At 38.7% G+C, this 24,702-nt stretch overlaps 1 protein-coding gene across 4 annotated transcripts in view; it reads left to right on the top strand.

Annotated features, from left to right (window-relative positions):
- Positions 1-342: 342 nt before the first annotated feature.
- Positions 343-24,702, top strand: part of L1CAM (L1 cell adhesion molecule) — a 69,257-nt gene continuing 44,897 nt past the window's right edge. For all 4 annotated transcript variants that reach the window (XM_070938160.1, XM_070938159.1, XM_070938158.1 and 1 more), the window contains exons 1-10: positions 343-470; positions 10,195-10,300; positions 12,177-12,373; positions 13,393-13,515; positions 17,646-17,816; positions 19,427-19,538; positions 21,472-21,656; positions 22,794-22,925; positions 23,026-23,169; positions 24,167-24,278. In XM_070938160.1, the coding sequence (XP_070794261.1) occupies positions 380-470; positions 10,195-10,300; positions 12,177-12,373; positions 13,393-13,515; positions 17,646-17,816; positions 19,427-19,538; positions 21,472-21,656; positions 22,794-22,925; positions 23,026-23,169; positions 24,167-24,278 (1,373 nt within the window). In that variant the 5' untranslated portion in view covers positions 343-379. The remainder of the gene's footprint in view (positions 471-10,194; positions 10,301-12,176; positions 12,374-13,392; positions 13,516-17,645; positions 17,817-19,426; positions 19,539-21,471; positions 21,657-22,793; positions 22,926-23,025; positions 23,170-24,166; positions 24,279-24,702) is intronic.

The following is a 24,702-nucleotide window of genomic DNA, read 5'->3' as shown; positions in this document are numbered from 1 at the left end:
CCCCCTCCCTTGTTTTAATAGTCATTGTGAAAAGAAGGATGCTTCACTAATTGCTTATCCACTTCACACAGCACGCTCCTCCAACAAGTTGGACTGAAGGATGATACAAACAAATAAACACAAAGCTTCACTGCTTTTTTCCTTTCCTCCGATCCATTTTGCAGTCTGCACTACAGTCCTTGGGGAAAGGACAGTTTACTGGGAGGGGGAAGGAAACCAATTTACACTCTTTTTTTTTTTTTTTTTTGCTAATGCATGCTCTTTCTCTTGTTCTTTCTTCAGCCACAAGTCACATTAGGGCTTGTATGCAGCTGTCTCCTTCTTGGCTATATTGCTACCCAGGTGAAGAAAGGAGGCCTGGCCTGTGTTGCCAGAGAAGATGGCCTCAACACCAGCCTGTCTGCTGATGCTGTGGCCACTGGTTCTGATTTTCTGTGATCCAGCAGAATCCATCAAGTTTCCTGAAGACTGTGAGTAGTAATGATATTCTGCTGCATGTGTTTTAAAATGGGAAGGGTGGAAGCTCTCCTTGAACATAAGCTGTCACAAGCGGGAGGGTCTGTGAGGAATTCTGACTGCCTTTTGTTAGTTCTGGATCAATTTTGGAGTCATGAAACGGCACAGAAATATTCTGGAGGTATGTGATTTGGAGTATGAGTGTTTCATTTTCAATGTTTTATTAGAGCCGCAGAGAAATGTGTTTAAGGCACCTTTCTCTGTTTTCTTGACTGAATTAATATTCTGCTGCTTTTGAAAGCTCAAGGTGACAGACACAGAAAAGTCTCACCAATTTTATTCCCAAACAACTCTGTGAGATAGGTTGGACTGAGAGATAGATAGATAGATAGATAGATAGATAGATAGATAGATAGATAGATATGCTCAAAGCTACCCAAGGAGATCCATAGTTAAGAGGGAGACCACTCCCCAACCACTATAGTACACTGACTTTCCTATTATTTATGATATTAACTTTTCTAATAATGTTCCACATCTCAGTCTAAGCAGTATCATCAGAAATCTAAGGGAGGACCCCTTGGGGTAACAATTCATACTGCCACCCTAACAGGACAGCCACCCCCAAATAAGAGAGGTATAGAGGTAGCTCTCAAGTTACAACATTCATTTACCAATCATTTTGAAGTTAGAGCGACACTGAAATATTGACTTACGACTGGTCCACACATTTGAGACCATTGCAGCATCCTTATGTTCACATAATCAAAATTTGGGCATTTGGCAACTGGCATGTATTAACCATGGTTGCAGCATCCCAGGGTCACATGATTGCCATTTGCGACCTCCTCAGCTTCTTCTAGCCAGCAAAGTCTATGGGGGAATCCAGATTCACTTAACAACTGCATGATTCACTTAACAACTGCAATAATTTGCTTAAAAACCATGGCCAAAAGGTTGTAATATTGGGTGTGTCTTGCTTAACAAATTCCTTGTTAACAACAAAAATTCTGGACCTAACTGTAGTCATAAATTGAAGATTTACGACTGTATTGATGTTGATCGATACAAATGGGTGGTTCTGCATGGTTTATGACAAGAGAAGAAAGATAAATGGGGAAACAGGAATCACTAAGTCCAACACTGAAGAGAATCTTTTGCACCCACCTGCTGCATCTCAGCTTTATGACATTAGTTCTACACACCATGCCATCATTTGGTGAACTTCTTACTAGCCGTGAACATTTTTTCTACATCCTTTGATATCTGCTGTGTGCAAACAATTTCATATTTCTGACATTTCACAACACCTAGATAGATTGGTCACAATACCATTGAAAAGGAGACAGACAGTTCTAATAGACAATGAAAGTGTTAATAATTTAATTTAATTTTAATTTAATTTCCAATTTATATACCGCCCTTCTCCCTGAGGACTCAGGGCGGTGTACAGCCAAGATAAAAAACATAGAATACAAATATTAAAACATTTAAAAATATATATGTAAATTTTGGCCCGAAAGTTAAGAATCACAGACTAATTAAAAGAATTTAAAAATTTTAAAAATGTCTTCTTAAGCCAACCCGGCTTGCTGAAAAAGATAGGTTTTCAGGGAACGACGGAAGGCATTGAGGTCCTGGATTCTTCTTATCTCCGGGGGCAACTGATTCCAGAGGGTGGGAGCCCCCACAGAGAAGGCCCTCCCCCTGGGGGTCACCAGCCTACATTGTTTGGCTGATGGCACCCTGAGGAGGCCCTCTCTGTGGGAGCGCACGGGTCGATGGGAGGTCATCGGTAGCAGCAGGCGGTCTCGGAGGTAGCTAGGCCCTATGCCATGGAGCGCTTTAAAGGTGATAACCAACACCTTGAAGCGCACCCGGAAGACCACCGGGAGCCAGTGCAGCTCGCGCAGGAGCGGTGTTACATGGAAGTTACTCTTTTAACCTCTAGATATATAAACTCGTCACATTATTTATTTTGGCTAACCATTGTTGTGCAAGAACAGAATATGTATTGACTAGACATAGTTTACACCAATACCGTTTACTATACTCTGTAATTTCCTGCCCTTGAAAACTATCTTTGCTTATACCTTATTCATTCACCGATTCATGCAGTCTTTTGTTTTTTTTATTCTTATCCCTCTCTTTTTTGATAATCTTATCAACTCCTATATCTTTCTCTCTATATACATCTATAACTTTCTATCACAGCATATCTGCTCTTCTTATATTTGTTTTGCAATCCACACTTCATTCTGTCTATGACTAAAACCTCTAAGTGTGCTTGTCAGTTGCTGGAGACTTTGTTTTATATTTCAGTCCATGTTCATTCAGGACCACTTTTTCTTTACCGTATATAATCAGGCAATCCATGTTATATGGTATAATTTGTATATAATATGAATCACATTCCAGATTGAAATTCAGATACCTGTTTACCAGATCAAATTGCAATAGGAGTTGCAGCACAACACTCCAGTACTGTAGTTTATGCTTATTATAATTTGCCAAATATAGGAGGAGTCACAAATCTTACCTTCTTGTCTTTTGCATACTGATTTCAGTGATAGTTTTGAATCTTCTTGTTTGTTCTACCATAACAAGCTTTTTTAAAAACACAGACCAGTTTTCAGTACCAAGGACAGCATACAGAAACCAGGAAGCAGGTATTGTCTTTTAACACTAGGGAGAGCATTCAAGGTTAGCCTCTGCTGCTCCCATGAACATCATCCCTTCTCGAGGTTTTATCTTGTGGTGGTACAGCTAATAAGCATGAATTCTTCTGTCCTGTCCAATTAATGAAAGTGTACATTAGAGCAGAGGAGAACAATGGGGAAAAAAGAACTGCGATGTGTTTTAATTTTTTTTTTAATGTCTAAATCCGTGGAACAAAACTGATCCTTCCTGTTTTGGCAACTTCTCTGTTAGGCATAATTCATACTCTTAGATGTATGTATGTAGATGTGATAGCAGGAGATATATTTGCATAAAAGTTGGATTTGTATTTAATGCAAAAGAGACATGGGTAAAAGGAGGATTTTTATCTGTATTCAGTGTCAGTTGGAATCTGACCATCTGGAGGTTGTGAAAGTCTGAAAAGAAACGTATGCGTGTCTAAATAAAAATTATGCTAAGAAGCTGGTGCATTATTTTGTAGTAAGTCAGCTTCATGAGAATGATAATGGTTGTATTGAAGAAATCTTTAAAAAATCAAGTGGGCCAAAGGGTCTGAGAGGCGCCAAATGGCAGGTCCACAAGCATTGTGTTGCATACTCTTGATTTAAACCAATCTCCTACAATGGTTTCATGGAATAAATAGGACGTTTTTGAACAGGATATGAAGCAGTCTGATGGATCTTTTGTGTCAGGGAACTCTGTGCTGAGGATATGAATTCTGAAAAGCATTTTCCTTGACGGTGTTACCGTGATTGACGGTGATTTTTTTAAAGCTTAGTTTTTTTAAAGCTTAGTTACTTGGCATAAGGTTTTAGAAGTGGACTTCAGCATATGAGAAAATTTATATGTAGATGTTAGGCTTTATGCATTGTGGTGACAAAATTTTGGTGACATCCATCACTGTTATGTAAATGTTTTGTGACAAGCCCTAATGGCTGCATTTTTGGAGATACTAATTGTTACTGACATTGTCCAAAAATCAAGTTGGGAGGGGACACTGTCTAATCCAGAATTATTAATGTAAACCACAATAATATGATGGCTAAATTATGATTTTTATAAAAAATAAACAGACGCTAAAATAAGAAATAAATATTCTGCTCCATTCTGGATATTAAATTGCTATTGTATCTCAGTAAATAATAAACTGCAAGACCGGGAGACTGAGACATATTTTAATTCACCCATGATAACTATAGCCCTCTTCCCTCAAAAAATATTGCAGCACACCTTTCTCCTCCTGCTTTTCCCAGAACAGCAGCCCTGTGAGCTGGTTTGGGCTGAGAGAAAGTGACTGGCTCTAAGTCACCCAGCTGGCTTTCATGGCTAAGGTGGACGTGAACTCACAGTCTCGTGCTTTCTAGCCTGGTGCCTTAATCACTTGACCAAACTGGTTCTCTTTTTGCATGAAATCACCAAACAAAGGCTGGATACTGATATATACCTGGAACTCGTATTTTTAGAATAGTTTGTAATATGTATATATATATATATATACGTATATACGTATGTACGTATGTACATATGTACATATGTACATATGTACATACGTACGTACGTACGTACGTACGTATGTATGTATGTATGTATGTATGTATGTATGTATGTATCAGTGGTGGGTTGCCCCTGGTTTGGACCGGTTCGCAAGAACCAGTAGTAAAACTGGTGGGAGGCTCCGCCCACTGCCCTGGATGTCGTCATATGCAATCTGCGCATTCGCAGAAGCTTGGTGCGCGGGCGAGTGAAGCAAGTGCGCGTGTGCGATCCCGTTGTGAACCGGTAGTAAAGGTAAGTAGAACCCACCCCTGGTGTGTGTGTGTGTGTGTGTGTGTAAAGAAGACCCATAAAATACATACATATATACATATACATATACATATACATATACATATACATATACATATACATATACATATACATATACATATACATATATACATACATACATACATACATACATACATACATACATATATATATATATATATATATATATATATATATATATATATATATAATTTTTTATTTCAGATTTCTATACCGCCCTTCTCCTTTCGGACTCAGGGTGGTGAACAGCCAAGATAAAAACATTTATACACAAAAGTTAAAAATAGATTTAAAATAATTAAATAAATTTGGCCCGTAATTTAAAACTTTTCAATTAAAATCCATATCAAATTTTAAAACCAACCATAAAATCAGGACAGCCCGGCTAACTGAAAAAAAAATAGGTTTTTAGGGCCCGACGAAAAGTCCGGAGGTCGGAGATCACTTGTATCTCTGGGGGTAGATTGTTCCAGAGGGTAGGTGCCACCACAGAGAAGGCTCTCCCCCTGGGGGTCGCCAGCCGACATTGTCTGGCCGACAGCACCCTGAGGAGGCCCTCTCTGTAGGAGCGAACTGGCCGGTGGGAGGCAATTGGTGGCAGAAGGCGATCCCGTAAGTACCCCAGCCCTAAGCCATGGAGGTTTTATATATATATATAAAATTATATATATATACAACATTATATATATATAAAATTATATGCAAGTTTTGGTGTATTCGGGTCTTTTCCCATGTAAGATTTAGAGTATCTCAATCTTATACAGGAAAAGACCCGAATACACCAAAACTTGCCTATCTCTCCCCGTGAAAATCTATGAAAACATAAAATCATATATATATATATATATATATATATATATATATATATATATATATATATATATATATATATATATGTCTTTTTCTTTTTCGTAGGCTTTTATGTGCATATTCTTTCTAGCAGGTAAAACCTGGCTAGAAAGAATATGCATATATATATATATATATATATATATATATATATATATATATATATATATACACACATATATACACACACACGCACGCGCACACAGACACAGACCCATGCAGTATATAGCCCCTATTTTATGACTTCGGTTGGTTAGTCAGACATTGTACACATTTTTAAGGTTTACAAGCTAGTAGCTAGATTCACACAATGTACATTCACACAATGTAACAAATTGCATTATAGTTTGGTTATGATGAAGGAACTCAGGCATTGATTTGTGCTGGTACAGATATATAGGTATCTTCCATAAACCCTAGCCATTGCAGCCATCAAGGAGTTACCAATTTTGGAGAAAGCTGTACTAATACTTCAGATCCTAAAATGTTCAGGTGCTAGATTCAGAAGAAAACAAAGCATTGCAAAATATGATGCTATTGGACGAAAGAGAAATTTGCCAAATTGAGATTAATTTCCATAATATTTAAATACAATTTCAGAATTATGTATAATCTTGTGGTTATATCAGTTGTTTTAAACTGATGACCAGTTGAGAAGGGAAAGAGACAATAGTTTTTCGCTTTAGCCCATAAAATGAATTGTTTGTGGGTCTCTTAAGTATCGTTATCAGTTACAGACACACACAATTCAGAATAGGCAGACTCTAATTCAGTTCATATGCAACATAATGCTATTTATTAGAAGTATAGTGTAGTATGTAGTGAGACGTATGACTCACTATAAATTATAGTGTAATAACTTTATTTTTTTTACATTTCATAAATTGTATGCAAATTAGTTTTTTCCCCCAAAGTGAACAGATTTCTAATTTTAGCTATTGATTCTTACTAATATTTATTGATTTGATTTCCAAAAAGACTGATGAAGCATATTGTATCTATTAATATCCTGTAATTTTGAGGTCCATTCTTCAGACTGTTTAGAAATCAAATCAAAATCACTTCTACTTCTAAATAAAGATTGATTCTCTAATAAATTCAAGAACTTTCTTCCATTTCCCATTTTTATTTTTTTGAAGAGCTATGAGTCTTGGTTTGGGCTTCAATAGGCCTCTGGAATCATGTTATGATTTGCATATCTTTAATTTGCAGCAGTGATAATGGTGGATATGAACTCTTTCTCCGATAAGCTCATAAAAATTCACCTTTCTATTTTGGTTCTTTATTATTATCCCACTCCACCCCGCCCTTATTCTGTGTTTGTGTGTCTTGCTCGTCTCCTCTCCCCTTCTGTCTGGATGAGTAGGCAAGGAGATCCCTGGAGACCCTTTCCCTCCGCTAATTGGATTGGAGCTTTTTTCCAACCTGTCGCTGACTCAACCAAACACAACACTTCCTATAAGAATCAATTCAGCTTGTTAAATTAAGGGGGTAGAGGAGGCTAGCTGAATGTTTGGCCTTCTCCATGACACATTTGTTCTGTAAGGAAGTGAAAAGACATTGGCATAGGAAATGTCTTTCTGCACATAGCCTACCCACAATAAGACCCTCAGGTTATAAACCATTCCCTGCGAGGGCATTGTGATCTGCAAACATTCATAAACAATAGTGTTTATTTTCCTGCTGTGAAAACTTCACCTGCTGTTTTCAAGCATTGTCACTGATGCTAAGGATACCATTTCAGCACTCTTCCCCCGCCCCCAGTCCACTGGTGGTCCTGCACAGTACACAACCAGCTAGCCACCTGCAACTCCAATGGCCCTGTTCATTGTCCCTAGAAATGTCAGGCAACTTTTCTGAATGAAAATGCAGCACTTAATGTAAAGTGCACTGTCTCATTGTGCTGATTGACCAGTGAAATAAAGAAGAGGATAGATTGTGGTTTTATAACAAAGCACACATGCTTTGCATACAAAATATCCTGTATTCAGATCTTGGCATCACCTAGATATGTCCTAATATCCGGAAGAGTTACTGATAGCCAATGTAGATAATACTGAGTTGAATTAATCCACTGACTTAATTAAAAGTATTTTTAGGATAATTGTCCCATTATTTATTTTGGTAATCTGGTGTGTGTGTGTCTTTGTGTAAGAGTAATAAGTGTGAATAATGTTTCAAATATAACATATTTTGAACCTGAAGTGGGCTAACTGAACACTGCCTAGACATTGGTCCAACCTCACCAGGAGCTGTATCAGTTTGAACTGGGCATTCTAAATATAAAATGTGTTTGCTCTAAACTTACGATACTTGCGGTAGTACTTCCTATGGGGATGGAACAGCCTGTTTTGAACATCTCTTAGGTATAAATATAGATTTGTGGAGCTACATATGGTTATAAAGGAGAGTCACCTGCAGGTCTTCTCTAAATGTCCATGCATGCATCCATTCCACCTAACAACATGCCCATATATTATTATATCTGTATTATTATTGTATTTTCAATTTGCATTTTTTTGTTCTGTGCTATGGTATAACACTGCAAAGCTTCAAAATTGTATCATATGTTATAAAACATACACTGTCATCCACAGGTAGTCCTCGACTTACAACAGTTCATTTAGTGACAGTTCAAAGTGACTTATGACCATTTACAACCTTTGCAGCCTCCCCAGGGTCATGTGATCAAAATTCAGACACTTGGCAACTGATTCATATTAATGACGGGTGCAGTGTCCTGGGGTCATGTGATCACCTTTCATGATCTTCTGACAAGCAAAGTCAATGGAGAAGCCAGATTCACTTAACAACCGGGTTACTAACTTAACAGCTGCAGTGACAACTGTGGCAAGAAATGTTGTAAAATGGGGTAAAACTCAATTAACAAATTTCTCACTTAACAACAGAAATTTTTGGCTCAGTTTTGGTCATAAATCGAGAACTACCTATATTTGCCTACACTCTCTACATTAAGGTGAACTCTAGAAAGCAACTGACAATTCAGAGAGCAAAGGAAGCTCTGAATTGAACTGGCTACTAAAGAAAAATGTGTCTCCTCTCATTTCACAATATGTTGGGGAAAAAAATCCCTATTCCAATTGTTTGAGTCTTCAGGTAATTTTTGATGGGAACACAAGTTTGTTTAGCTCAATAACTTTTCTCTTAGAAGTACTGAATGCCACATCAAGAAGTACAGCTTTTTCAAGCAATGAGAAGTCTGAGGTAATCTCCACAGGTCACCATTTGCCAACTTGATCTCCCTTTCCAGATGTGCCAAGCTTCATTACTAACTATCTGACTCATCATAATCAAATGAGAGTTATTGAAGTTCAAATGTCTGGAAAGTATCAGGTTGGGAAATCTCTTGTGAGGGATAGTTACTTGCTACTATGATGTTTTCCTTTAAAAAAAAAAAATTGACAAATCTGTATTAAGAGAAGAGAGGAGATGGGAGAAGCACATAGGCAGTAAAAGTCTAGTTTCTCCCCATCTCAAATTTGCTGCTTTCAAGATCTCTTACTAATGAAAAAAGGAAAAGGAAACAAACAAAATTAACCTTCCTGTCAACCAAAACAAAAACACACATCAGTTTCACCCTGGGGGTTGGGCATGGCACAACCAACCATTTCTTGCTTGCCATTAGCATCTAGATTACACAAAGGGTAGGGAAAGTGATTTTTCCACTTTCAATGAACATTCCAGACTCTGTACTTTATCAGATTGATTTCCTGCAACTGTCCTGCTTTCAAATGCAGATTTTTTAACTCACTGTGCTCTTCTGTAGAAGTACTGTTTTCACACTGCCTTGTTTTGAATTCTCTAATGGTGCAGAGGAACACAACTGTCTCATTCACTGAATATGGCATGCTGACATCCAGCTGGCTTTCCAGTCACTTGTACCTGACCATTTCGCATATGGGTTGTGTCTTGCACCTTTGTGCTTCCTACTTAAAGTGTGGTCATTTGGCTGATCATGTTGTCGTTATGCATTTTTCTTCCTTTCGGTCTTGCTCTCACAAACTGCATGCTTATAGTTTTCTTGAGGCACAGGAATGGTGGAATGATCACTAATAAGCACTTCTCTTTTTTCTTTTGTTGTTTTCTTGCTGACGCAGTTGACCGGACAAACTGTGAGTCTTCCATAAAAATGGGTGATGGTGATGATAATGGTGATTGGGCTGGGATGAGAGAGAAGAAGCCAAACAGTGATTGCTTTGCTGATATAAATAGCACATTACTATACTTTTATACTCTGTCTGCAGCGTGAAGCTATTACATTATTCTTGGGTAGGGTGAGATCTTCAAAGTATGGGACCAGTGGTCCCTTATGTGTTGGATTTTTGGATTGCTCATTTTCTGTCCTATTTTTCTGTTTCTTAGTACAACAACCTCCCGAATTCACAATACAACCAGACAACGAGATTGTTTTATATCCCACTGATGAGATTATCCTGAAATGGGAGGCTACTGGAAATCCCTCGGTGACGTGAGTGTGGACAAGCTTCAATATTGTTCCCCTTAGCCCAGTTCAATTCCAAATGGAAAACATTTAGTGGGAATGTCCTCCTTAGGATCCTAAGATAGTTCTGTCCATATCTTGGAGAGCTAAAGACCAAATCATATCTTTCCTTGCTTTTAATTGTTGAAAAGTAGACAAATTTCTGTGTTCTGGAAGGGCAAGGAAGAATTGGTGTGAGGATTTAACTATTTTTTCTTAAGTAATTTCTCTGGCTCTCTGATTTCTCTGGTTAAAATTGCTCTTTTTCCCAAGGCAGGTATTTGAGTATAATATCAGCAGCTTTATTTTGGATGGAGGGGGGGGTTGGGGCCACAGTTTGAATAAAAACAGTTAACTACCATTCCCTAGTGCTATGGCCATAATTTAATTTAACATCGCCTTCCCTTCTCTCCCCCCTTCAGCCACAAAGAAAAAGGCATCAGAAGATCTAATCATTTATCTCTCAAGTCAATATAGTTTGGCCTGGAGATACTTTTTTATTATTATTATTAACAGAGGCCCTCTACATGCTGATACTGGGAAATGTTATTGTTAGAGAGACACCCCCAACTTGGTGTTTGATGATGCTAGGAAAGATGGAAGAAAAGAGAAGAGGATGACTAGCAGCAAGATGGATGAACTCAGCTACAGTGGCAATGACTGCACTGTTGGATGACCTGAAGAACCAAGTTAGGGACAAATTGTTTTTTGGGGAAAAATCTATGTCATCACTAAGAGTCAGCACTGACTTGATGGCATATAATCAATCTGTCAATCAATTGAGGTAGTTTGGCTGAGAGAGACTGATTGACCTAAAATTCTCCAGTGACTTCCTGTGACTGAGACGGACTACGTAATAGCAGATTCTTTATAATTTTCTCCATGTGTAAGAGTGTGTGGATATGTAGTGTCAACCTCACACATCCAGCTCCATTATTGGGCTAAGAATACTGATTTCCTTGGAAAGATGTTATAGAGATAACATATATAGAAAGAATATTAAGAACAAAAAAAAAAACCTACCTGGTAAACTTTTTCTACCTTCAACTCAATATTGAGTCCTCACAACTGCCTATAATAGGCCCCACAGTTTTCTTGTCAAGGTTTTCTTCAGGAGTGGTTTGCCTTTGCTGCCCTTTCAAGGGCTGAGAGAAAGTGACTGCCTGAGGTCACTCAGCTGACCTAAGGCATGACTAGAACTCATGGTCTCATGGTTTTTAGCTTGCTGCCTTAACCACTAGACCAAACTGCATTTTTAAAGATACTACACAGTAATAATAATACAAGACATGATAATTCTGCTAGGAGCAAATCTGTTTGAATTCCATTTTTTCCAGCTATAACCTTCCTCTGTTTCAAGCCCAAGTCCCAATTTTTGATTCAGAACAAAGGAATCTAAAAAATAGTATTTATCTCCTATATATACAGCCCTGAGACTGCTGATTTTAGGAATGGATGTCCAGTATTGATATTGGACTTTTCACAGTGCACAATGCTCCTAAATTCTGCTTTGTTCTTAATATCTCCATTATTCCCTCCTATGCTGGAAATGTCCCTGACCTTACTTGGACCTCTGCTTCTCTTCTAATTGATTTCTCTCTCCTTACCCCAGTTCTTGTGTGTATCAGAGGAATGATTGTTTGCCTGCTTTTAAATCCCCCAACGATACAGTTCCACCGCCACCTCTCCAGTCACATCCACCTTAATCAGTGCAGACTGAAAACCAAGGTTATTTATAGATGTAGACCAACCTGCCAGTCAAAGGTTATTAAAAAATAGCATAGGAGCTCAGTAGGAAGATTGCATGCATCCCCTTTTCCTTCTCCTTCCCTTTTCTCTTTGTCATGGGTTTTCCTTTTGGCAGGTACCGCTGGACCAAGGATGGGGAACAGTTTGACCCAGAACAGGTGCGAGGGATAAAACAGTTGGAAAATTCAGGGACTCTGATCATCCATGCAAACAATGGGAATGTGCCAACTAGGTTCAATGGGATGTATCGGTGTTATGCCAGCAACATATTGGGCACAGCCGTGAGTTCTGAGAGCCGCATCATTGTTGAGAGTAAGTACCTCTCTGCCTCCCCCAAGGTGTCCTTCCTACTTCCCCCTCCCTCTTTTATAAGTGTGCCCACCAATTCTCTGCCTTCCTCCAGCTCTGCATCACTTGCACACACCTATATACACACACATTCACACACAAATGTTTCTCATTCTGGCTTTGCGGACGAAGCTTATTTTAGGACCCACAATAATGCATCTTAAGACGTCCATACACAAATATACCCCCCCTTCCAATTTTTTGAGAAATAAATTTCTCCCTCCCTCTTGCCATAAATGTCTATGCCTGGGTCTTTTACCTGCCTGGACTCCCCGGAGTGCAGCCGATTGCTCTTGTTCCCATGGATACAGTTGTCATGGTAGCATCGTGTCATGTGATGTAATTGCCAGCCCCTCCTTCTCCTGCCTCCTTTCTCTTCTGCTCAGCCTTGCTTTCTGCAGTCTGTCAAGGAAGAAGGAAAGATTTAAAAGCTGGAGGGATACAGGAAAGGAGACACCTATTGATATCAAAAAGGATGTATTTTTCAGCACTAGTAGTGATGATTTAAGAACATCCTCTCTTTGTTCCAAAATTGCACTGATCCTTTATTCTTCAGCTTGGCTGAAGTTCTCAAAATAAATCTGCCTGCTATTAATAATAAAAAAGCTATTGTTGTTGCTATTGAGGGTGTCGTATTAATAAAGATTTCAGAAATCAAGTATGAGTCAAAAAGTCCTTGGTTCAAGTCACAAAAGTGTATAAATGACTACTAGTTCTCTGAGACAGCAGATGGATTGGTAAACTGCCTCAGCTTTAATTGGCTGAGTATGGCAAGGCATCTCCACTCACTAAGTAATGATCAAAAACCTGTTAAAATACATTTTTCCCCGAGGCACAGTGAATAACTGGATATATTAAAAACCAAGCCCAGAGGACTATGCAGCCAATTCCTCTCCATTTACAGTAGTCTTTTCCCCCCTCCATGATAATCCCCCTCCCCTCCATTCACTAATTGCTTCGATTCCTGCTTCATTGCCTTCCAGATGCCCCACAGTGGCCAAAGGAGGAGGTGGCACCCATCACAGCAGAAGAAGGGACCCACACAGTCTTACCCTGTAACCCACCCACTAGTGCCGATCCACCAAAAATCTACTGGCTCAACAGCAGTGAGTATTAGAAACTGTCTTTTTTTTTTTTTAATTTGATTTATATGCCGCCCTTCTCTGGAGACTCAGGGCGGCTTACAGTGTGTTAAGCAATAGCCTTCATACTTTTGTATATTTATACAAAGTCAGCTTATTGCCCCCACAAACTGGGTCCTCAATTTACCTACCTTAGAAAGGATGGAAGGCTGAGTCAACCTTGAGCCTGGCGAGATTCAATCTTACTTTAATTGCAGACAGCTGGTGTTAAATTACAGTGCTCTGTCTGTTGAGCTATCCAGGCTCCTTTTCCAAAGTCTGTGAATTTGGTTGTGACAGATCACAACATATGGACTGATTACTTTTCTGAAAGAACTAGAAGAGCTGGCATTGGATGAACGTCAAGAGGTTCCCAACAAAAGAGAAGGAATATGGAAGCATTTGATGGATAGGGATGGTAAATGGGTAGATGAAGGTAGGTGAAAGGTACGTGAAGATGGAAGAATGGCAATATTGGCACACGTGTTTTGCAAATACATAGTCCCTCCCAGGTAATTCTTTGATCATGTCATTCAAGAAAGATGTTGAGCTCTTACAGATAATCTGATTAAAGATTAAATCTGATTAAAGATAATCTGATTAAAGAAACAGAATCAGATAAATGCACTATGTATGATGTTTTGCTTTGAACTGGCTGCTGGATCATTTCAGATTACATGCCAACCTGGGTAATAGTCCCAGAACATATGGGAAAGCAAGAGAGAGGAAAGGCTTTCCATAAACTTTTAGGAGGTATGTTCTTGTTGGAAAGAGAAGGTGTTTTTTTTTTTTTAATTGTAAAAGTTTTACAATTATATTTTCACCCCATTTTCACCCCCCTAACCCACCCCAAACTCCCCAACCCACCCTCCCTAACCCCCCCTAACCCTCCCCTCCCCCCGGACTTCCATAGAATATACCCCATCATTATCCCCTTTATATTAAAAACCTTAAACCCCCCCAACCCCCATATCATTTTTCATCTTCACATAGTTCAAATATTTCTATCTTAATATAATATAATACTATCAATGAAAAGCTATTTGATACTTCCTAGTTTGATATTTGTTCTGCACATAATCTATCCACTTTTTCCATTCACATTCATAAGTCTCTTGTGAGCGATCTTTTAAGTATGCTGAAATCTTCGCCATCTCAGCGAAACTGGCCATCTTCAAAGTCCATTCTTCTACAGTGGGCAAAGCTTCATTTTTCCAATATTTGCCTATCAACAATCTCGCTGCTGTAATCATATACAAAATCAACTTTGTTTCATCCACTGTAAAACCCTTAGCTATACCCAATAGAAACAATTGTGGAGAAAATTGAATTTTTTTCTTTAAAACATTCTGTATGACCCACCAGATTTTTATCCAAAAAGCCTTAACTTTCTTACAGGTCCACCAAATATGATAATATGTAGCATCTGTACAATCACACCTCCAACATTTTGGCTGAATATTAGGGTACATACACGACAATTTTTTAGGATCTAAATGCCATCTATAAAACATTTTGTAAAAGTTTTCCCTCAAATTCTGCGACTGTGTAAATTTAACATTCTGAACCCAAATTTTTTCCCATGTTTCCAACATCACTGGTTCTTCAAAATTTTGTGCCCACTTAATCATACAATCTTTAACTAATTCAGTTTCTGAATCCCTTTCTAACAAAACATTATAAAGCCTTTTAATATGCATTGGACCTTTCTCTTTTATATGTCTAACCAGTTCTTCCTCGTGCAACATAATACCAGTTTTTTGGTCCTCTTTCCATCTCAATTGTAGTTGATTATATTGAAACCAAGTTAAGTTAATCCCTTCATCCAACAGTGTCTGTAATGTCTTCAACTGCCATCTGCCCGCATCTGTAAAAAGAACCTCTTTGTATAAAAACCCCCCAAGTGACATTATATTTGTATTCCACATAATATGACCAAGATCCAGCCATAGCGGTATTTTATAATCCCATTTGAATCGGTGCTTCTTCCAAACTCTCATCAAAGAGTCTCTAAGTATATGGCTTTTGAATACTTTATCCACTTTGTTGTCATAAAATAAGTAAGCATGCCATCCAAATTCAAGATCAAAACTTTCTATATTCAGTATTCCAGTCTTTTTCCTTCCAAACCAATCGCTGGCTTGAGTCAAAGCTGCTGCTTCATAATATAACTGTAGGTTTGGAAGTTTAAGACCTCCCCTTTCTGGAACATCTTGCATAATTTTCAATTTCACTCTCGGTTTTTTCTCGTTCCAGACAAACTTATTCACTCCAGTTTGCCAGACTTTCAGTTGTTTATCACTTTTAAGCACCGGAATCATTTGGAACAAAAAAAGAAATCTTGGCAAAATGTTCATCTTAACTGCTGCTATTCTCCCAAGTAAAGACAGCTGCAGTTTTTTCCACATCTCCATATCTTTCTGTACAACTCGCCACAGTACTTCGTAGTTATTTTGAAACAATTTAATATTTGATTCTGCAACCTGAACTCCTAGATATTTAACCTTTGGTACGATCTCAAAACCTGCCTTGTTTTCAAGTTTATGTCGTCGATCTTGTGTCATATTTTTAACTATCATCTTAGTTTTTTTCTGATTCAATCTAAAACCTGATACTGTACCATAATCTTGTATAATGTCTTTCATCTGGATTATTGATTCCATCGGCTGTGTTAGGGTAACAACCAGATCATCTGCAAATGCCCTTATTCTGTAATCCTCTTGCCTTATCACTATACCTTTCAAGTTATTCGAATCCCGTATTGTATTCAACAAGACTTCTAGTGTTAAAGTAAATAACAATGGGGATAACGGACAGCCTTGTCTGGTCCCTTTTTCAATATTAAACTCTGATTCAAACTTCCATTAATAATAATCTGTGCCTTTTGCTCTTGGTAAATTGCTGAGACCGCCTGTATAAATTGGTCTCCAAATCCCATTTTTCTTAAAGTCTTTAGTAGAAAATTCCAGTCCACTCTATCAAAGGCCTTCTCCACATCCAAAAAAACCAGCACTGCAGAGATCTGTTTATTCTTCTCAAGATATTCCAATAAATCTATAACTTGCCTTACATTGTCCTTCATGTATCTGCCCTCTATAAATCCCGCTTGGTCATCGTGAATCACCTCTTGAATTACTGGCATCAATCTGTTGGCTAATACTTTTGCATAAATTTTATAGTCATTATTTAAAAGAGATATTGGTCTGTAATTTTCCGGTTTTTTAGGACCTACTTGTTCAGAAAGAGAAGGTTTAACTGGAAAGAATGTGGGTCCAATCCTCCACTCTCAGGGATTAATTTAACACTCTGGTTAGTCCGAAGTGTTTGGAACCTGTTTTGGAAGTCAAAATCCCCTTTTGAAAGACATAAAAGAATGCAGTTCCTCTATTGTGACCACCTGCTCCAAAATCTCTACATGAAGATGATCATTATGACTTACGTAGAAGGAATAGAATAACTTTGCTTTCTTTCCTCTCATGGATGCTTGGGCCAAGAAGCAAAGTGGGTTGGTGTTGTGGTCCACCAGTGGCCTGCGCGGATCGTGACTGATCCCGACAATGAAGGGGCTGGTTTGGTGTCATGCCAGCAGCCAGCACAGCTGGCGCTTGCGTCGGACAGTGAGGAGGCTGAAGAAGATGTAGTGCCAGAGGCAGAGACTCAGCCAGGGCCTTCAGAACCTCCAGAGGCTCCTTCAAGTGGAGAGAGCGAAGTGGAGGAGCCTCTCCTCAATGCTCGAGCATGCAGGGCTGCCAAAAGGCAGGAGTGGCTACTCAGGAGGAGGAGGTCTCCTTGAGAGTAAGGCTTGAGGATAATTGGCCACTCCCTTAGCCTATTTAAGTCACACACCGTTAGTAAGTTTCTTGCTAGAAACAACTCGTATTATTATCAGAGTATTTTGGTTTATCACATCTTGTCATATCTTGGGCTGGTTGCCAACCTTTGCCAGTCTTGTTTATTCTTGCTACTTAATAAATTTGATAAGGACCGTTGATATGTGTCAATATCCTTGGAAATCCGGAGCTGGGGCAGAACAGTTGGCATTTGGCTGTCTTATGATAATTCTTTCCGCTTTGCTGTGTCTCATTTGCCTCTCCTTCCCATCTCTCTTTCTGCAGAGATTGAGCACATTGCACAAGATGAACGAGTCACTGTAGGGCAGGATGGAAACCTCTACTTTGCCAATGTACAGATGAAGGATAGTCAACCTGACTATATTTGCAATGCCCATTTCCAAGGTCCCCGACTCATTATCCAGAAAGAACCCATTGAACTAAAAGTCATCCCAAGTAAGTCTTAAGGACACCTTATGTTGAGGTGCTCAACGATGGAGTGAGGAAGTAGCTGGCTATTGTAGGAAGATATCAATTACATTTTTAAAATCCTGATCTTCTGCCCACCCAGTTTAATTTATGGTCTTAACATTTGAATAGTGAAGTTCTTGTGGAAACCTGCAAAATTATGAGATGAATTATTGCCTGAAATCTTTATTAGACTCTATCCATGGATTTTGCTGCAGTCATTTGCTTCAAATTTAGTATTTCAGTTTTTCCTAACCTGTTACCCTCCAGATGTGTTGGATTTCCATTGGAGTTAAAGTCTAAGCTTCTAATGGACAACACATTGAGGAATGCTGCAGCACTTGGTTCCCAATACTGTCCTTTGATGTTTTTCACTTGGCATCTTATGACCAGCATTGCACAGTGTTGCTACCCATTGAACCATAAAACTGGAAGCTTTCATCTAGGCTATTGGTTCACTGACCAATGCTGGCACCCAAATGAAAATATCCCCATTTAATAGTTGTCCAGCTTCTGACTGAACACGTCCACAAAGGAAAATTCTTCTGACAATTAATTTTATTATCAAATAGCTTTTACCATTAGGAATGTTTATATAACATTGAACCCAAATCTGACTTTTTGCAATTGAAAGACTGTTATTCTGTCTTTCAATTCTATTCTGTGTTCTGTGTCCTGCATTATCTTCCTCAAGGACACATTAGTCAAAATGCATCTGATCAATGTAGAATAAGGTAGAATGTTTCTTTTCTTTTCTTTTTTAACTTGGGAAACTGCCTTTAATATTTGGCAGCAAAAATCTATTGCTCCCTTAGGAAGCTTAGAGATAAGGGAATCAAAGAAGTGGAGACAGGGTTTGTGAAATAACCAGTGATGAAATTATGAAAATTGAGAGGTATATTCATGCAAAGTTTAAAACTCTGAGAAGAGCTTTGTAGCAGTGAATAATGGAAGAATATGATGTATTATTTATTATCATTACATAATGCTCAGCAACTAAATGATTTACCAGAGATAGCAAGAAACTACATGAAAGATGAAGACTTAGAGAAGTGATATGTAGAACCCTTTTGTATGTTCCTAGCAATGACCGAGACAAGAAGCTGATGAATAAAACTGAGGACACTAAATTCAAGTCTTCGTGATCACTGAGGGAACTTTCATCTGGTCTCTTATCTCTCTGTCTAGTATACTTCATCAAGCTGTTGTGAAAGTTAAAGAGGAAGAAATATCCAAGGGAATTGCTAAAGCTGCTCAGAGTTGCTTTTCAGAGTGAGATAGGCAGCATATAAATGTAATGAATGAATGAATGAAGGAAGGAAGGAAGGAAGGAAGGAAGGAAGGAAGGAAGGAAGGAAGGCTAGGTCATAACCTCATTTAGAAAGCTTGGAAAGTTGAAGAAGGCTTTATGGAGGAGTGTGTGTCAAACTGCCTGTTAGTGGAGCCAATGACACACTCTTTACCCTCAGAATATGAATATAAAGTCAGTCAAAAGTCAAATGTTCTGCAATTGTGTTGGCCTAGACCATCTGTACAGGTTTCTGCTGCTTTATGGTCTTATGATATTGAGTAATTCTTTTCTTCTCTCTCTTCCATAGCCAACACTTTCTCATACCAGAAACCAATTCTAATTGTGCCAGAGACCACACGCAAGAGCTACGTGGCCTTGTTAGGAAAGCCCTTGATACTAGAATGCATTGCTGCAGGACTGTAAGTATCTGAGATATTTGCCAGCAAAAATAATATATATATGGCAATGCGATCCTATATCTTTCAAATCCCATGAGTTCAGAGAGACTTCCTTGCACAGGGAGCTTAAGTGTACAAATGGACAAAAATGAACATTAGCCAAAGGACTGCTAGTACAGATTTGAAAAATACTTTGCTAAACCCATAAACTGATGAAATATAGGTAATCCTCAACTTGCAACCACAACTGAGCCCAAAATTTCTGTTGCTAAGTGAGACAGTTGTTAACTAAATTTTGCCCCATTTTATGACCTTTCTTGCCACAGTTGTTAAATCACTGCAGTTGTTAAGTTAGTAACATGGTTGTTAAGTGAATCTGGCTTCCCCATTGACTGAATGGGGAATGGGAATGAGAATGGGAGAGCTGGGTATACATACTTCTTGAGTATGATAACAAAAATGGCCAATGAGATAAGAGTACATCTTGATTTCAGTAGCTGTTTCTAATGCTGTCCCCATTCTGTTGTGGATAGGTTGGAAGATTGGAGAAGCTTATATCTGTATGTGTATTTGAAAGGGAATGGATATGTTTTAAGGCAGGGGTGTCAAGCTGGCGGCCCACGGGCCAGATGTGTCAGATGTAGGCCACGCCCACCCCAGCTCTGCGAAAGGGAAAAATGTCATGATATGGCATGTGATGGCAACGTGACGCCGCGAGTTTGACACGTGTGTTTTAAGGGGTTGTGACTTCTGATTTCCAATTGCTGGGGAAAATACAGCTTGGGATTTAATTTTTGCTCCTTACTGGTTTGGAGAGGCAGCGGAAATCTCTAATCCAAAGTTATTTTTTCCCCTTTTTGACTGCATAGAAATTACTCCATCCTTTGAGTGGCCTTGGAAGTATTTATTTAAAACATTTCTATAGCCGCCCGTCTTATAACCAACTCTGGGTGGCTTCCAATCAAGTCGGATAGAAGCAGAGATTTAAAAACCAAAATACATCAGCAGTAATTAGAACAACATTTTGTTCATCTGCTACTCCAGGGACACTCAGCTCCTCCTGCCATTCAGCTGCTGGTTTGATGATGAGAAGGAAAACATCAGCAGAGAAGTGGAATGATGCCCTTTGATTACATGCTTAGTAGTGGTTTAATTAACTATGCTGTTAGGTAGCAACAAACAAACAATAATGAGGGGACCGAGGAGGCAAAACAGCCTGGTGTCTTGCTGAGGCAGTTGGCAAGCCAATCCCTGCTCTGCTATGAAGCTCACGTTTCTCTAGGCCAAACTACTTCACAGGTTTCTTATGAACATAAAATGAATATGGTAGGAGCTGAGTATCTGGTGAGCTGATCATCTGAGAATTCTCCATCGTTAACACCAAGTGCATTTAAACCAATGAGATAATTTAATCATGGCACAAGTCAGCTTTCATTAATCTAGCACTTTCCAGATGTATTGGACCACAACTCTAATTATCCCCAGACAATGAACCTTTAGGGATCTAGATGATGGACTTTGGAATCCAAGAAATCCAAAAAGTGCTAAATTAGGGGGGAAAGGACTTAACAGATTTGACTGATAACACTAGTACTACTCTCTTGATCCAGATGCATCTGCTGAGTTCTAAAGAAAAATTAATTTCAAAGGTAATAAAGGCAACTCCCTTACAAATAAATACATACATTCTTTAAAAAAAGGGGGGAAAATATCCACAAACCTCACAAAGTGCAAGTATCCCTCTCTGCTTTATGTACAGGAGAAAGATTCCTCTTCTAAGATGATGAATTCTCCCATCTGCAATTTTTATATGATCTTGTTTAAAACATAATTTCAAATAGAGTTCTTTTTAACTGAACAACATAATTTTAAGCAGTGACCTAGATCAGTAACGTTCAACTGAGTTAGAATCCAGTTTTATACACATTCTTTTTCTTCTTCCCTTTCTCTGCAGCCCTACACCATCGGTGGAATGGATCCACCTGAACAGAATGAACCCTTCACCTGGGGTGACCTTTGAGAACTACAATAAAACCCTTTGCATCTCAAGTGTGACAGAGGATGATGATGGAGACTATCAGTGTATCGCTCGTAATGAGCATGGCAGCATCCACCACACCTATACCGTTAATGTTGAGGGTATGTCCATCCACAATTTTAATCCAGTAGGGCCTGATAGGATAAAAATGGGAAAGATTTGGAGTAGTCAGACTGGCGAGTAGCAAGATTTCTCTTTTGAGAAAAGATTATGGTGAGATGAATAGATGTTACAACACAATGTCACTCCAAATTCTTTTCTCCTATAGCCTACCATTTGATGTGACATTATTAGGTTGTGTTTCTCTCACTAAATGACATTCAGTTGTGTGCAGAAGTTCAAGTGGAATTCCAACCCACAGATCTTAGCAGCTCAGTGCTCTCTATATATGGTGGTGCAAAACCAAATATAACTGAAATATTGACTGTGAATAAAAACTTAGATTTTAAGCTTAACCAGACATCCTGGCTATAATGCAGCCCAAACTTAGTGCTCCATTGCATTCATTGGAGAAAATGTAAGCAGATGCTTTGTATTTTCTTTGAAGGACATTAAAATTTAAATTTCCAAACTTCAGTTGGATAGTTCCCCCCATTAAATAAAGACAATAATTCTTATTATTCAATTATTATCCTGATATTTCATGCTTTTAGGGCTTAAGCTTAATACCAGTGATTGCCAGCAAGAAGCATTTTTTTGCATTCCAAGGACTACGCACACCACATCTTTACACAATATTTTATTGCAGCACACAATTTCCCCAACAGCAGCCTATAGCTCTGGGTCAACTCCACTTTTCTAGACTTTGCAAAGTGATGTTGCCATGCAGATGTGTATAATACTCAACACTTTATATTCAGTCATTTCATACTCAGTCCAAAAGCTAAAATAGATGAAGTTTCCTAGTTGAAGAAAAAGGCAGGTTCTTTCCTGCTTTGAAGAATTTATAAAAGAAGGACTATGCTACTTTTACCCTCCAGGTGTTTTGTATGATGACCCCCTCCCCCAGAATCTCTAATTATTGGTTGGCATGGTGATTCAAAACAAACAAAGCATCAACTTGCATATACCTGATTGAAATATGAGAGGTAATAGAAAGGGAGTTTGAGGACAACTCATCATAAAGTGAACATTGCGTTAGTCCATATAAAAAGAGATCTGGGAAGCTAACTTTCCTCACTGTAATGAGCTAATTTTTTCTTAATGGATGCTATTTTCATCCGGTCTTCTTTTCTCAGCTGCTCCATACTGGATAAAAATGCCCGTGAGCCAGATTTATGGACCAGGGGAGAATGTCCGCCTGGATTGTGAAGTTGATGGAAAACCTAAGCCAAAAGTGTCGTGGAGCATAAATGGGACTCCTCTAAAAGGTGAGTGAATGAGTGAGAAAGGCAGAGAAAGGCAGAGAAAAAGCAGAAGGCTACAATATCATCTTAGCTTCCCGGGGCTAAACTCTTGGCTGCTTTTCAGATGTGATGCCAGATCCAAGAAGGAAGATTCAATCAGGGGCTTTAATCTTCAGCGAGGTGCAGCCCAATGACACCGCTGTTATCCAGTGCCAGGCCCATAATAAGCACGGCAGTATCCTGGCCAATGCATACATCCTTGTTGTCTGTAAGTTCATCTCTCCACTTTGAATCAAAATGGGGCTGCTCACAGTTCAAAGGACAGGCAAAAAACAAACAAACAAACTAGCAAAGGCTATTTCAATTGTTCTATCACATCACTAACCTTTCAGTTTTCACTTTAAAATTCCTCCAGTAGCTCTTTCTCTTGCAGCAAGATAGGAGTGTGAATGAAGTCTGCACTTCAGTCACCTTTCCAGGGAATGGCATTCAGTATTTATAAATTATGTACAGAGTCTGTTTCTCATTTTGCTCAGGCCTGATGACAAAGGCCTTACAGTGACAAAGACCCTTTTTGCCTCCAAATTAATGGCATGATGTGGCATTGGAGACAGCAACCCACTGAGGAAGTGTGTAGTCATCTTAGTGGGTTTAGCAATAGCTCTTCCCAGAAACCTTTAACTAAGGAAAGGAAAGGAAGGAAATATATTAAAGAGTGAAGATTTGTTTAACCTAACAATCTCATGAGAAGAACACTTATTCTTACCTGCTATTTTATTATTATTATTATTATTATTATTATTATTATTATTTATTTATTTGTCAACAAATAAGAAAACAAGTAACAAAGTAGACACAGACATGGACAAATGAAAAATTTTTGGCACAAAAAAAAAAGGATATAAATTGGCAAAACATAGCCATAAGCACATAGAATGATTACATATAATTGGGAACAGTAGGACAGGGATGGTAGGCACACTGGTGCGCTTATGCACGCCTCCTTAGGGACCTCTTAAGAAACATGAAAGGTCCATTCTGGCCCATGTGTCCACCATCTGTGCTCATCATGGCATTAAAAAAACCCTGAATATACTGAGTACAGAGACTTTTTTCTGGTTGTTTTCCATTGATTTACAATCCCCTTATTCTGAGGTGGTACCGTGTGTTGACACGGCTAGATAGGATTTCTTGAGGAGATGAGTATTCTGCCTCATTGGATACTCATTAGATACTACACTCATTGACTTTTTTGTTTTATCCAGGGTTGCCAGCAGAGATCCTGACCCCAGATGGCATAGAGTATGCTGTGGTGGAGAACCAAATAGTGATCCTACATTGCAAGACTTTTGGGGCACCCAGACCTAAAGTGCAGTGGTATGCTTTCTGTTTTGGGTCATTTTCAGAAAGCACAATGTGTTTTGATTTGTCCACAGCTGCTCTGACATTGTTTTTATAGCTCCTCATATATATCAAAATTCTCTTAGTATTACTCAGTGATAGTCTTTTTCATTTGTACTTGGAAAATCAAATCCCTCTTTGGATTTTATTAGTCTAGCTCTGTCAGATAACAAACCAATGGGCAAAATGCTAGTGCCAACAGAGGAAGAGAATTGGGCCAGTGAAAACACAATTATACTATTAGCCTATTGAGGAAATTGCAGAAGTTACACGAGGGAAACAAAAATCAAACATACGTATTCCATTGCTCTATTCTCTTTTTAGATAAGCAATAACTATCATAAAGGCCTAAGAAATAGCACTTTAAGCAAAAGAAAGGCAATTAAAGGTGTTATATATG

The sequence above is a fragment of the Pituophis catenifer genome, unplaced genomic scaffold, assembly GCF_029215685.1.
Source record: "Pituophis catenifer annectens isolate HBS135680 unplaced genomic scaffold, rPitCat1.0.hap2 SCAF_2, whole genome shotgun sequence".
Lineage (NCBI taxonomy): Eukaryota > Metazoa > Chordata > Lepidosauria > Squamata > Colubridae > Pituophis > Pituophis catenifer.
The sequence above is the reverse complement of the archived record's forward strand: the minus strand, read 5'-3'. Positions and strand labels throughout refer to the sequence as shown.